Here is a 15,515-nt window from a genome sequence, read left to right as displayed (position 1 = left end):
TAGGTACATCTTATATCCGGCAGCCCGCTTAGATCCACATATACCAACGGAATCGACAACAAAACAGGGTTGGATTTAAATTCAAACAACGACAAAACAATGTCGACTCCAACCGTAAACAAGCAAAAAATTCAGATCCATCTCCCTCCGATACTCAGTAAAATAGTCTCTGTCTACTGGTCCTATCGCTCCTTCTTCTCAAATGGATTCCTCGCATGGTTGATTGCAAGTCTAATCTGGAGAGTAAGGAGCGTCATTGTCGCTGGCAAGAAGCAGGGATCTGTACGTAGACTGTCGCTAAAAGATCAATTGATTAAAGGATCTAGTGCTGCTGGTGGCGGTGGCGTATCTGATTCGAGTATGAAGAAGAAACCGGCAGTTGGAAGTGAGAAACCATTGCCATCTTTACCACCATCATCATCGCAGAAAGTGTCTACATCAGAATCTCCATTGCAGCAAGTAGATAATGTAGCTGCTACTACTGGTGGTAAAGGAAAGAAGAAGGGAGATGGCCCACGTGCGGATGTCGACGCCGTGTTCTTTGGCCGCATGGCCCGTCTCATCCCTATATTGATTCCAGGAGTCCAGTCTAAAGAATTCTGGCTCTTGAATGCCTTCTCTGGGTTCTTGATCCTTCGAACTGTATTATCTTTATACGTCGCTCAACTTGATGGTGAAATCGTGTCAGCACTTGTGAGGAGACAAGGCAGAGGATTTGTTATTGGGATTATTAGCTGGATGGCTGTTGCTATACCTGCTACGTATACGAACTCAATGTTGACGTGGTTTCAAAACAAGCTGGCGATTCTGTTTAGGACGAGGATTACGAATTTCTTACATGACAAGTATCTTGAGAATATGACTTTTTATAAGGTATGAAAGATTGCGGTATGAGGGGAGCGTCCTTGTTATCGTCTTGTCGTGTCTATATCCTCGTTTTTGCCTAGGTTGGGAATCTGGACGACAGAATAAAGAACGCAGATCAAATCATAACGCAAGACGTGGCACAATTCTCTCAAAAAGTTTCCGAAATCTACTCAAACCTCGCCAAACCAATCCTCGATACCATCCTATACAACATCCAACTATCAAACAATGTCGGATTCGAATCCGTATTCGCTTCATTTATAATCGTCAATTACTCAGCATATATATTACGAGTCATGACTCCACCATTTGGGAAATATGCTGCTGAAGAAGCACGATTGGAGGGGGAGTTTAGATTTGCACATAGTCGATTGATTGAGAATGCTGAGGAGATTGCGTTGTATGCTGGTCATGATGTTGAGAAGAGTATATTGGATCGTGGATATGAAGGTATGCGTGTACATGAAGTTCGGGTTTTTAGGCGTTGTCAGAATTACTGAATTCTCTCTCACCCTTGTCCACACAACAAAAGGGTTGATCAAGCATATTAATCGGATTAGTCGGACCAGGATATGGCATACAATGTTGGAGGACTTCCTGATCAAGTACGACCCTGCTTTTTTACATAGAGCCATAGGTAAAATCTGACACAGTTTTTTTAATCAAGATACTTCTGGGGCGCTATGGGAATGGTAATATTGTCGTTCATTCCGGTGTCTGCCTGAATGCTTTCAGTCATACTAACACCCTCTATCAATAGGTGATGTGTGCCGTCCCTGGTAAATATCTGGAATTTGAAGTTCATTGGGATATTTTTTTGCTCACCTTGTCTTCTACCCTTTTCAGTATTCTTTGAAGTCCCAGGCACAGAAGCCAAAGTTGGAGACTTGGGCAGCCGAACACAAGGATTTGTAACCAACAGGAGGTTACTCCTATCATCATCAGACGCCGTCGGTCGTATTATGTACAGTTATAAAGAAGTCTCAGAGCTTGCTGGATACACTGCTCGAGTCTCCGAACTACTTGATGTTTTCGAAGATATCGAACAGGGAGTCTTTCAAAAACGATTGGTGTCTAATGCCAATACAGACCTGTTGCAACAACGTGGTGAATTTATTGAATCTGATATCATTGAATTCAAGAATGTGCCTATTGTTAGTCCGAATGGGGATTTATTGGTTAGTAGTTTGAGTTTCAATGTGAAGAAGGGCATGCATCTACTTATTGTTGGACCAAATGGATCGGGAAAGGTAAGGAAAACCGAAGGTGGTATTCAGGATTATGTGTTTTAATGGAGCAAAGCTGTCGTTTGAGGTCTTGATCCAATGTGGTCTTTTTTTGGGGGTGTTGCCTCACCGGCTTTTATAACTCAATTACTAGTCCTCACTCTTTCGAATCCTTGGAGGCTTATGGCCGATGTACGGAGGCATCGTAGCAAAGCCCGATCCAAAGAATATCTTTTACATTCCGCAACGGCCATAGTACGTAAAATCACGTTTATGGGGCTTTTTTGGTAACAAATAGCCAATCTCTCTCTTTCTCGTAGTTTATCACTTGGAACATTACGAGATCAAATAATCTATCCTGATACACTACAAGAAATGCAAGCAAAAGGTGTCACCGATGTCCAATTGCTTGAACTGATGAAAGTAGTGGAAATATCTCATATAGTAGAACGTGAAGGAGGGTTTGATGCTGAAAAAGATTGGAAGGATATCCTAGCTGGTCAGAAGCCTTTATTTTCATCGTGTAATTACTTTTTTTTCTCACACTCGAGCTTTTAAACTAATTTAGGTGGTGACAAACAACGTGTTGCTATATCTCGATTGTTTGTAAGTTCGTTGCTTGTGGTTTGGTACTACTATCAGTGCCTCTTTTTTCAAACCTTGTTAAACCTTTCACTAGTATCATACACCAAGATATGCAATTCTCGACGAATGCACATCTTCTGTCTCGATGGACATTGAACGAATCATGTATACACATGCACAAAAGCTTGGCATTTCACTCTTAACTGTATCGCATCGACCATCGCTCTGGCAATACCATAACTGGATTTTGCAATATGATGGTCAAGGTGGATATGTGTTTACGAAACTGGATGCAAAGAGACGCTTAGCGTTGCAGGAAGAGAAGAATACTTTAGAGCAGAAATTGATTGAGGCTCCTAAACTTCAAAAGAGGTTGGAGGACTTGAAGCAGCTTGTTCAAGAGGTTGGTACTTTAGCAAAAAGAACAACTAGATGGTTTCCCGGACGAGTTGCTTACAATTCACATCTTTCTCACAGCACAATATCAGAATGAGCTCTGATGCCTTATCAACTCTGGGTAGTAATCCATCTCGTCTTCAGCCATTAAGCAGACCAGTGAAAAGTAGACCACGATTACCACGAGGAGACTTTGACGAGCCTGGGAATGGTAAACCATCTACTCAACCCAATTTGTAGTTATTGCTTGTTTTATTTGATTTGGCATCGTATGTTTAATATATGAAGTTTCTTTTTTGATACGCCAATAAGAGCAAATTGTTTCAAGTGAAAGAGCCAACAGACACTACGAGTCGCAGTTGTCATGATCACATCTAATTCTTTCCTTTCTTGCAGTCAGCAATAACGCGAGTGATTGAAGTAAAATGATAAAGAGGAACCACTTAGAAGGCAGACAACATTGTTTGAATGTAACAGGGAGTTTGCTTTATTTCAGACAGGCCAAATTATGATACAAAAGACGTGGGTAAGAGTGGGGTTTTTGTACTTGATGTACAAATGGCGAGAGAGGGTGTGATATTGTTTATTGTTCTGTAGGATGTCGAAGCTCATTGCTTATTGAGGCAGAATCATGGCTTTGGCCTTCATTTCGTGGATCTTTGCTACATCAGAGGTACCATATACAATGAGATCGTAATGCGGATCATGGGCTTCTTCTGGTTCGGTGACTGTTGATGCGAGAGCTAAAGAAAGTAGGTTGTGTGTGTTAGTAGACATCGTAAGCAAAAAAACCTATGGTTCACAATGCCTAATGCAACTTGCCGAAGCCTGTGAAAGCCGCGAGAGCGAACGACTGTGACATCATACGAGCATTGATAACTTTCTGGGCCGTTGTAATATCACCTCTAAAGGTAGTCAGGATAGCAATTTAGCAAAAACCGTGACAAAAAACCTTTCGGGTGTTGCAATCATACCTCCTCCAGTTGTACCACAAGGTACCGATCATAGCACCAGACCATAATCCACCCACCAACTTGTACCGGTGAAGTTTTATTTGCTCCGAAAGATCATCTGTGGTCCATTTAAACGTTTTAGCGTTTTTACGAGCCTCGAGGATTTGTTCTATTTGTTCCACGTCGACGTGAGAGTATTGCTTTGCGAATTTCTGGTCAACTTCGATTGCCGCACGGTCTGCGGCTGTGAAGAAGGATGCCTTTTTGAAGGTTTGAGGGTGAGTTTGGTGACAAGTAAAAAAAACACAAGAACTTTGAGGGTACATGCAACGATATCAACAAGGGCACTTACGGTGACGACACCAGCAAAGAGGAAAGCTTTAGCGGGGATCCTCAATCGATGGTAGAAGGGCGAGATGCGTTCGAGTAAAAACGATGCAGCTACAGCTCCTGATCCGAATAATGCAGCAGCTTTTCCTCTAAACGTGAGTATGGAACAGTTAGCGGGGCAGTTCCAATTCAAATTCGAAGCAAGTTTAATAGGTAGACAAGGACAAATTCATCAACCGTCACGCGGTGTGGTTTTTTCTCGATCTGACATCTGCAGCAAACCAAACTTACCCCTGAGTATAGACATAAGAATCTTGCTCTCTACGAAGGAGTTCTCGCTTTTTGTGAGCATTTTCCTTGTCTGTATTGTATGAGTAGTGTTCCATTGTATAGTGTGCGGTCTACGTGCGTCTGTTGGTGAAAAAGTTGTGTTCAAAAATTGCTTGAAAAATTGCTTTTTCAAAGAGGTGAGATTAGAAGCACAACTTACGTGTCTAGAGTTTTAATAATTGCAAATTGTTCCTTATTGAAGGTTGATTGTGTGGGTCTTTGTAGGTTTGAAATTCGCTCACCGTGAGAAATCGGCGTGAAGTCTCGATGTGAGTCAACGGTAAAATATTACGGATACGATTGGTTGAAAAACACCTCAAATGGATGCATCTAGTACTTGATATTCGTTTGGTACCTCCATTATCAAATGGGATTAGGCCAAAATCTATGCTACTGGTTCTCGGTTTTCGCGTTAGAACCTCGTGTGTTTTGTGCTAATGCGCTGCGATGATAGCATCGCTTTTCGATGCACTGAATTTTCGTGTTAGACGCGCTATATCTTTGCTCTGTACTCTGTACGTCTCGTAAGTCCAACAAAATATTTACTCGCCTCTTCTGACCTGACTGTATGGCGGTTGACTGGCACCATTTTGCAATTCAATGAAAACGATCGCTCCCAAAGGATACGCATAAGCAGCACCATTTGTCAGTTTACTTTCTTATATATAGCTGTAGGCTCGAGAGAAACACTCTCTCAACATCGTCAACGCTTGTTTGACTCTTGAGCTTGAAGTCAATCAAATCACGAATGCAACAGCAAGGAATATAGCGGTCGCCGCTGGTAAATCGTACGTCCACCTGGATCATATGATTGTGGAATCCGAAACCAAGTTTCCTTCTATGAATATTGTCTCTGGTCGTCAACATCAACCCGTCAAGAAAGAAGCTCCAACATTTGAAGAACAGAGGGAGTCGTCAAGTAAGGTTGAAGATATCAGTGTTTCTGTTGAACCATAATTGATGGATTTGGCACCTAAATTGAAGCTTCTGATTATTGATTTGTGAGTGCATCAACAAAGTGTCAAAAGTCAACCTCATGCATTCTTACCCAATTGCTCGATTTCGTTAGATTGGATATCTATTCTATCGGTCAACTGGAGATTACTTGTAAAGACCTCCATGCTTTGGTAGAAGTTGCGGGGGGGAAAGATTGGGCCGTCTGAAATCACTTGTAGGGGATGCGGTTCAAGGAACTTTGTTGCAAGCGTACTTTGGACTGACTCCTGGGAAATCAGAATCCAAGAATCTGGGACTCTCTCGAAAGGATGTCTTCAAATTGGCGCTTGGTCGAAGCTGTACGAAGTGCAGTGATCGCGTTGGTGATGATCCAATGTACCTATTCCGCTGCTATACAACATGGGCTTTGTGAGTTCGTCTCTGTTCAATTTGCCTCCGAAATTGGTACTTGGTCGTATTGGTTTTTGGCACTTGTATCTACGCCTAAATCACTAAATCACTTTGTTGAATTGTTTCTCTAGCGCGAAGACTGTTCTTCAGCTCTACGAAGAAGGTGTTCCAGAAGAAGTCTTGAACGGCCTGCCATTCCAAGCAAGCTGGTCCTATGATTTTGACGATCTTGGTGCTGATACCTACCTCAATGAAGACGTAACAGTGGCTATGCAAGCTCGCAATGTTGCCATTGAAAAGGGCAATTACGATCAATGGCTTCTGTAGGTCATCATAAACCAAGCACATGATTGTGTCCGCAACGTATACTTTCCCTTATGTAGAGACTAGAAGGAGCGTGGAAGGCTCGTGAACGATGAAGACTGGCGTTTTTCTTCTGTGGATAACTCTACTTGGTCACTTCTTCACACGGAGGGGCAGCGGGCACGAGAACGTCTCAAATGAGCAATCCTTCGCAACGCCGCCCCGTTAGGCTGGTCTACGATATGCTTTCCAAGTGCGAAAGCTACATATAAGTTATTTGGGGTACAAAGAGTGACAGGTGTCTCGCGAAAAGAGGAATGGAGTGTTCTTAAGGAAAATCTCAGGCCCGAGATGATCAAAATATTGATGGCTGAACGCAAAGAGAAACTCCTAAACCTATATCCCGACTTTTTGAATACCTTGTCAATCGATCATCCACTTGACTCTTCCCTTGCTCCGTACAAATCCCGCTTTATCGATTTGCCAGAAGTGCAGATATGCACTGGAAACGAAACTGGAAGTATCGACTTCCCTGAGAGTGTCGAAACCATGTCAGTAGAATGGAGGGAACGCTTAAAGTCTATTGTCGCATCAAGAGTCATATGATGCTCGGCAACTTGTATTACAGGAACGATAAAGTGATGACATATTGAGGGCATCACATATGGTAGCCTTCAAATGTGAAGGTTGTGACTGGGGCATTGAAGCAAAACCTGGAATTTAGGTACCATGCCACGAAAGACGCTATTCCAAGTATTGATGTGGTGTGGTGTTTGGCATCTATTCAAATAGGGAGGGCGAAGAGTGCTTATTATGAGTGCTTTTGAAAGGTTGCTTGAAGTATAAATGTAATAGCAGAATAAACACGCATTACTTGATAAGAAAGCTTCCTGGTTGTTTTGCTGTAAATTCCTTGTCGAGTTGATTAGAGTCGAAAAGCAGGCGGCGCCTTTTAGAGTTTCAACATTAGCGACCAGGTTCTCAGAGGGACCGAATATAGACAAATGTTTGATAATTGTACATCTTGTGGCATCACCGCTATCGCCACATCGTCTAACTGTGTTCGACCAACCACTATAGAAATTGTCTAGAGAACACGCGTGGTTTCAGTGCCTCAGCTTCCTTTGTAGATCCTTTGGACTGGTAGAACACGGCAGATTCTAATTCATTTCTCGTCAGTAGTCTGTAGTTCTCTCGATTCTAGCAAATCTTACAACATTTACATCATACGATTCTGCTCGAAGGAACTGCTAGTCTGGGTCTGTGCGAGGTAGGGCAAGTCTTAACATCGAAACAATCCTTGTCCATCCTCCTCTTTTGACAAAATTTCCACGTTTGACCAGTTTTCCTCACATGTTTTAAGCTTTTTAGCATTCATAGGAGAGACAAACGCATAAACTTTGGGGGCAGATCTCTTTATGATGAGCTTCAAAATTCATGAGGACTCTCCGCTGGGAAGACTTGTAGATCAAGGTGTCAAAATTCAATGTGGGAATCAAAGACAAAAACTGGATCAAGCTCAAACGCTTGGGGTTTTGCAAGATCAAGCGAGCATGTCAGTTACTGAAACCGCTCTAGTGACTCTGAATGCTCTGCCGTTTGAGCTACTCCATCAAATCTTTGAGCTGTACGTGTTTTGTTATAGCTTTACAAACTCAACGAAATATCCATCGCTGATTCCAAACCCTTTCGTTCCTTCTACTAGAGTGGACATTTTTACGCTTGGAAGATTGGAAATGGCCACCTTGCGCTTTTCGCAGGTGATTTCTGAGTACAAAATGTGGAGTCATGTTGGCCCTTCTCAGATTACTGGTTTGTTTCAGTTCGTAAAACGTTCGAACGAACAAAGCTAATGTATGATTGCCGTAGGCTCAACGGTTTTCGATCTCTCGAGGAAGGATGTCTTGCACCTAATATTTGGTCGAAAGTGTATGAAGTGCCGCGCATGTGTCGTTGATCAAGTCAGTTGGTGCGTACGGCTGCGTGTCTGTTCTTTCTGCAGAACGGCCTGGTGAGTGGATCAATGCTTTTCGCTGCATGTTTGGCTGAACTCAAATATCTTTCGTCGCGCAGTGCCAAAATACGTGGCGATATTCATGACAACGACGAAGTGACCCGCTTATCCGGAATGGAGGCACATGGCTTGTGCTTTATTGACGAGCACAATCGACATCTACAACTGCAACGCAAAAGAGATATAATATATAGAGCCAGACATCTTCAAGGATGGTCGGAGGATCTTATAGAAAACTGCACAAGCTATCAAAGAGCCATAACGGAACCTGCATTGCTCACAGAATCAGATTGGATGTTGCTCCTGGCAAAGCTTCAGCCTGAAGTCGCCAGAGTGTTTAGCAAGACGAGACAACGTCAATTAGAGAACTTCTATCCTAGACTTGTAGCTCGCTTAGGATCCCAACCGTCGTTTGCTTCTGGTCTCTTCTTGACTACACCTGGATTTCTAAACTTAGCAGAAGTGCAGGCCTGGATTCGTGATCAGGATCCCAGAATCATTATTCCAACGAGTGCTGATGCCATGTCGGAAGAGTGGAGGACAAGAATGATTGCTTTGATTCAAAGTCAGAGTGATAAGCTACATAGCGCTCGACGAGTGGCATTGACTCGATTATTAAATACCGATGTAACAGATGTCTCGATGTTGGCTTTCAAATGTGGCAAATGTAATTATGGAGCTGCAGCAGGAACGAGTCTAGACGACGTTACAGCTCACTTTTTGAATCGTCATCATGCTGATTTTGTAAGTTTGCTGTCTATTTGTGTTCACTTTGGCGAGCTCCTACAATCTCACTCACTATTTAAACATCATCTAGACCGGATTGTCTCTTTTGATGCCACCTCAAGGAGGTCTCATGCCATACAAGCCACTTCTTTTTTCGGAAGTTCAGGAAGCTCGTCGTGAACTCGTGACAAAAATAGTCAACTCAATAGTACCGTCCCAAAAAGACAGACGTTGTCTGTTGGGCTATTATCCCACAATGATACTGATAAAACAGGCTGTTAACGTACCTCGTATCAGTGATGCCAGTGGTTGGAATGTAGTGGTCAAGGAGTTGTATACTGACTATTGTCGACAGCGAGATTTGGTGTATATGTATATATCGGAACGGCATCAACTCAACGCTAAGCAGCTTAATATGCTCGCATTTAGCTGCATCAAGTGTGTTGGATGCAGTAGAGCTAAAGGAACTGATGTGCTGAATCATCTCTTTGAGAAACATCCCAATCCAGATGGATCTTTTGATGTGAGTGGGAACGCTGTGTTCTCTTACTTCTGCTCTTCTGAAACTGAAGCATCGCGCTAATCCTTGTAGGCGTCTTGTTTGAGCTCACCACTTGGCCGGTATATCAGTTCGAAGTAAACAAGGTCATGGTGCTATCATACGATGCAACAAAAGGTGCCAATTTACGCTGACATAGAACCAGATATGTAGAGATGAATTTACCTTTTGAAATTGTATATATTAAGAATGAAATTGTAAATTTGACCAGCAAATCTTGATTTTTTGTGAATGTTCTTTAATCCCCCCAGGTATTCCCAAGGATACTTTGCTTTTATTGTTTAGCTCTTCTGTTCATTTCTCGTGCTTCCTGAGATAGTGCACATGGTCCACAACAACAGTGAGCACAACAATCATTGAAACCTGAGTTTGTAAAGTTGTGTTAGGGATCTTTCACGATTTATGATCATCCAAAGCGAAATTCAAAACTCACAGTTGCCATTAATGCTGAATCTCTCTCTGACATTACCACGCAGACATCCTCCTAGACATCCAGGAAACGGAACTAGCACGAACAAACAGGCCCATCTATATTTGTGAGAGGTCTGAGATATTGGTCTTATGAGCTTGTGCTCTGTTCGAATGACTTACGCGCAACATGATCCAGAGCCAAGTTTTGATTTAACCTCTCCATACACCACACACGGCAAACAGCAAGCGAAACAGAATCCTCCACAATCATTACAACAGTCAAACAGTCCACTGCTCCACCGTCCATCTCCGGCACTCTGTTTAGTGTCACCGTTTCCGTTATTGTTATTATTATTGTTGTTACTTGTCACAACAACAACATTATTGGGAGCGTACTTTGGCTCATCTTCATCAGCATATTTCCTTGATGTTTTTGGCGCTTCAGGCATTCGTTGAGCTCTAGGTTGCTGTTTTATATACATTTCTGGCTCTGCGGCATAGATTTGTGTGGGTTGCTGACCATGACGTTGTTGTTGCTCGCGAGGAGAATCGTGGTAGTAGTCTCCTTGACCGTAGTAACTTTGAGGTTGCACATTCTGATTTGGAGGATACTGAGAGTATTGAGGCTCGTCGTCACCGTAATAGTCTTCGTAACGACGATTGCGTCCTTGCTGTGGTTGTTGGCGATACTGATTCATCTGGTAATCATTGGGCTGGTATGGATCAGCATAGGTTGGACTGGCCGCTATAACAATCCGATTTTTTTGGGAGATTGTCAGTTACGATGAGGTGCTGTGAGTACCAAAAGCATTTGAAAACAACGACGGAAGGGTATTCAAGAACGACCACTCACCTCGGTATGGATTCATCGGTTGTCTAGACATACAGAACAGGTTAAATCAGTAGTGTATCGGCCGTTGTATGCGTTGTTTTAATGGGTGGGCTAAGGTAAAACTGCAAGCATGATGTTTGGCTGGCTAGGTAACACGGAACACACAAGCTAGAGGCAGAAGGCGCCGGTAATGCCGAACATTCATCGACTTGGAGCTCTCTAAATGGACCTCTACGAACATGCATCGCAAGCTGATTATAACCTTCCGGTTCATTCCAACGGTTTTGGTAACTTTAGCCAGTACTCAAACGTGCCGAATGGACACTCTGTAAATCACCAAGCAGGTCACCACCATCACGATGATAATCATGAATATCGGCCTTATCCTTCTCATGGCGGTCCTATTCCTCCACGACGAGGAATGTCATCGCCAGAATTGATGCAGCAACATTTAGGACAACCACTATACATACAGCAAACACGTCATCAGCCAGCCCAAAGTAATATTCAGTCTCGAAATTACGAACAGAATCCTCCGATACCACCTAAACGAGCATATTCTCTCCATCAGAGTGGCAATCGCGACAACCGTGTGGTAACGCAAACCCAATTACAGCACAGTCGAAACCAACGGCAGAGTCAGGAACATCAGCATTCGGTCTTTGGGAACTTGAATTATCAGCCTGATGGATTATCCTCTCGGCCAGTGACATTTCAACCAGTAATCCATAAGCCAGAACCAGAACAATCAGTTTGGAAGCTTTGGGGGCAACGACGAGATAAAGTAGATTCAGAGCTGAATGATCAGAACAGAGAGTATCAGAAACAGTTGCGCCAGGAGCGGAAGGCTCAAAAGAAGAAGGATAAAGAAGCACGAAGGCAGAAACGGAAGGAAGACAATGAGCTCAAACAGAAGGAGAAGGAACGGAAAAAGAAGGAAACTGATGGCAGACAGTGGCATCTAGTTGGGAAGAAATTTGGAGGTGTGTTGAGCTTCCTGCTACCCAGGGTCTTATCTCTTGCTGGAGTATTTGTATTGCTAGGTGTAATTCTCAATGGAGGGCCCAGTATTCTAGCAATCTTGACGGCTCTTTCAAAATCACCATTAGCTTTGGTTCTTTCCCATATATTTACTGTACGTGTTCCCAAAAACGCCAGTATTTTTAGAGGCATCTTGTGTTATGCCCGAGCCATGATGTCGCCAATCTGGACTGCATGTCGGTCGATAAGGGAGTTTGGTGAAGCCCTTTATTACTTTTCTGTAATCCGGAGAATTGTAAAGGATCGGGAATCTGATGATGAATTGGAGTTTGACTCAAGCTGGCAACTTGCATGTGCTTGTGTAGACTATAATATCCTGGTATCAGGTAACTTCACAGGGAATATCACCAAAATGACGATTTTGAAGATTACTCAAGGTTCACTTCCAACTCGCTTTAGACGAACCGGACGATGAGACTTGGGTCAAAGTCATGGTAGACGCAGACAGAGTAGTATCAGTAGTGTCAGTAGACGAGCGAAAGTTAATACTGGACAGTCTGCCTCGAGGCCAAAAGGCTCTGAGCCGAAATGAAATGCTAGGAGGCTACCGACGCGCAACCTTTGCTGATATCAAGCATATAATTAAAACGGACAGAGCACTATCAAAGTCGTCTGGGGTACGATTTGCAGGCTTGGTATCTGGATCGTGGATTGTTCTTGCTACTAGTGGAATCCAGACAGTCGTATCATCAGCTTACGCCTTCTCCAATACGACTTCATCATCTTCTATTTCATCTCTGCCAAAGGGCTTTCCAACCTTGGATGAAGCACCGTATATCGTCGCCGTATATGCAGTAGCCTCTTGTGTAAATCTGTTGATAGGTGTCTGTTGGCTAGACACGCAAGGAGTTGTGGTCCTTCACGATCTCCCAAAGAGGCACGAACGAACAAACGTAGATGACACTTCTAGAAGAATTGCAAAGGTGGTGAAATTTGTTAAGAATATTTTGTATTTCAAGTGGTTTCCTCGGTTGGTGGGATGGCCTGAAAGCCCGAAACAGTCTCGTTCTCCCAGAACGTCTAATAGCAGTTTAACAGAGAGGGAAGAATTAGAATTTCTGTATGCTGTCTTTGTCGGTGAGTGTCTTAGTGCTCGAAGGGCTGCTGAACTCGGTTATACGAATCGGTTTGCTGATATTTTGACTTTTAGGATTTCCCGTCATATTATTGTGGATTCTCTTATCTGCATGGCACACCAGTTTCACATACTCGGAGCTTGGTATTGTTGCAGTGTCTTGGCTGTAAGTCCCAAGCTTGGTCAAATAGTTTTGCGCAAATACCTCTGACTCAACCAACAATTACCTATGTAGAGTGTCAGGAATTTGCGCTGACGTGCCTGAAATGCTTATTGCGAAGCAAACTCGAACTGTAAAAGTAGATACCGTTAATCGTGAAACACGGGAGAATGACAAGAAGCAATTTCAACCTTCTACCGTGGTAATTGATGGAATGAACAGGAAACGACAGCCTTGGAGAAGCCTTTGGAAAAGACTACCTTGGAACAGAATTTGGTCGGGTGTTGTTGGGTTTGTTTGGTTGGCAGCGTTTGTTGCTTATTGTGCCGTGTTGGGAAGGAATTTGCTTGTCGCAACGTCGTAGACAGTTGCTATCCATAGTGCGTTGAACCTCTTTAATTAATTGAACATGTATAGAATATAATATAAGAGCATACCGGATGAGAAGAAATATCTCTAGAGCTCAAATTTCTAAGGATTCGAGGAGCGCAAGGATACCAATGACGCCGAAACCAATTAAACTGGAGGAACAGAGCAACTGTCACGTAATGAAAAGGTCTAAAATATTAATACAGAAGGAATAAAATTGTATACTTGATGCTAAAAAGCAAATTGGAGTATCGTGTTTTGTATGGTTGTCTTGGTTTTTGGTCCAACTTTCATAGCGATCGGTGGGATCTGAAGCACTGATGTCGATTGTAAATTCAATTAGCACTGATGGTAGGGGCTTAAATGGATGTCTGGTCTCCCCTGTTCGTGTACAGTTCGCGCTGAACGTGGCAGTGTTGAATCTTTATCTTTTTCGTGAATCGCAGAAGTTAGAGAGGGACCGCTGAGCATGTATTTTACGCACTCATTTAATTATTCAGAGTCACGTCTCTTCTCCTTCTCGTCGTTCTAAATTCTCATATTCATGTGTCGTGATTTTCTCAAAGCAAGAAAGTTGTTGGCAAGCACCTTGACAAAACATCCAACACATCCATCTCTTCCCATTAGACAATAGTCAAATATGGTGCGTACATGCTCATTTTCACATTGAATTCCACCGTTGTATTGACCTTATTTAACTCTTCTCTCTCTCCTATTCTCCATTTCCTCATACTCCTTCACCAAATCCAACTGCCCATTTTACGACAACCAACATATAAAATGACAATAACCATAACAGGCCAGAGGACCAAAAAAGCACTTGAAGCGATTGGCGGCTCCAAAGCATTGGATGCTTGACAAGCTGACTGGAACTTGGGTATGGAACAATCTGAAAGCTGGAAATACATCAAGCATCAGAGTCATCTTACACACATGTAATGAACTTTACAGGCACCACGTCCATCAACCGGTCCACACAAACTACGAGAATGTCTCCCCCTCATTGTCTTTTTGAGAAATCGATTAAAGTATGCCTTGACAAACAAGGAAACCAATGCCATTGTCATGCAAAGGTTGATCAAGGTTGATGGAAAGGTCCGTACTGATATGACATTCCCTGCTGGATTTATGGGTAAGCAGTCATACTTGAATTTGAAGCGATGGACTTTTTTTTGCTGGTGCTAATGTTTATGTGTTTTGCAGATGTTATCTCTATTGACAAGACTGGAGAATACTTCCGTCTTGTATACGACGTCAAGGGTCGATTCGCCATTCACCGTATCACTGCTGAAGAAGCCAAGGTTGGTTTATTTCACACATGATACACCATCAATTATCCCCTTTTTGTCACCTCTAAATTCACACTCAACCTATCTCCTAGTACAAGCTCTGCAAAGTCAAAAAACTCACAGTAGGCAGCAAAGGCATCCCCTTCATCGTAACCCACGATGGCCGAACAATCCGCTACCCAGACCCACTCGTAAAAGTAAACGACACTGTAAAGCTCGACGTTGAATCTGGCAAAGTCACTGAATTCCTTAAATTCGATATTGGAAATCTCGCATATGTTACTGGTGGTCGCAATCAAGGTCGTATTGGAATGGTTACACATCGTGAACGTCACGTTGGAGGATTTGATATTATTCATGTCAAGGATGCCATGGATCGATCATTTGCTACTAGGATGACGAACGTGTTTATCATTGGTCATGGAAAGGATTCGTGGATTTCATTGCCACGTGGTCGTGGTGTGAAATTGACCATTGCTGAGGAACGTGACAAGAGACGAGAGAAGGCTGCTACTGCCACAGCATAAGAAAAAAGAGTGTGACAAGTAGTGATTTTGGCCCTCGACCTCACTCTATAAATGTAGATTGCAATAAACGTAACATCTAAAAAGACCCATGGTGTGGTCGTTACTCTGTCATCAAATTATCTTTGTCATGGTTTTTTTAGCAATGGAGGAGGAATGCAACGCGTCAAGCGCAGTG

The 15,515-nt window shown here is 42.9% G+C and overlaps 3 protein-coding genes across 3 annotated transcripts; 2 read left to right on the top strand and 1 right to left on the bottom strand.

The window, feature by feature from the left end:
• Positions 1-99: 99 nt before the first annotated feature.
• On the top strand, positions 100-3,314 carry SmJEL517_g03078 (uncharacterized protein; the record flags this gene model as incomplete). Its single annotated transcript, XM_031169006.1, has 11 exons — positions 100-873; positions 948-1,317; positions 1,400-1,472; positions 1,535-1,559; positions 1,628-1,646; positions 1,714-2,117; positions 2,248-2,348; positions 2,414-2,592; positions 2,662-2,699; positions 2,773-3,081; positions 3,156-3,314. The coding sequence occupies 11 exons, from the start codon at positions 100-102 to the stop codon at positions 3,312-3,314; spliced, it is 2,451 nt and encodes an 816-aa protein (XP_031024976.1).
• A 375-nt stretch (positions 3,315-3,689) lies between these two features.
• On the bottom strand, positions 3,690-4,743 carry SmJEL517_g03077 (uncharacterized protein; the record flags this gene model as incomplete). Its single annotated transcript, XM_031169005.1, has 5 exons — positions 3,690-3,817; positions 3,942-3,979; positions 4,049-4,287; positions 4,380-4,506; positions 4,649-4,743. The coding sequence occupies 5 exons, from the start codon at positions 4,741-4,743 to the stop codon at positions 3,690-3,692; spliced, it is 627 nt and encodes a 208-aa protein (XP_031024981.1).
• Positions 4,744-11,102: 6,359 nt separating this feature from the next.
• Positions 11,103-15,340, top strand: SmJEL517_g03076 (uncharacterized protein; the record flags this gene model as incomplete). The annotated part of the gene is made up of 8 exons (XM_031169004.1): positions 11,103-12,246; positions 12,320-12,997; positions 13,071-13,161; positions 13,231-13,357; positions 14,324-14,401; positions 14,476-14,656; positions 14,728-14,825; positions 14,906-15,340. 8 exons carry the CDS (start codon positions 11,103-11,105, stop codon positions 15,338-15,340), a joined length of 2,832 nt encoding a protein of 943 aa, XP_031024982.1.
• Positions 15,341-15,515: the final 175 nt, after the last annotated feature.

The sequence above is a fragment of the Synchytrium microbalum genome, assembly GCF_006535985.1.
Source record: "Synchytrium microbalum strain JEL517 chromosome Unknown SmJEL517_scf0015, whole genome shotgun sequence".
Lineage (NCBI taxonomy): Eukaryota > Fungi > Chytridiomycota > Chytridiomycetes > Synchytriales > Synchytriaceae > Synchytrium > Synchytrium microbalum.
Note: the sequence above shows the minus strand (reverse complement) of the source record. Positions and strands in the feature narration are given on the sequence as shown.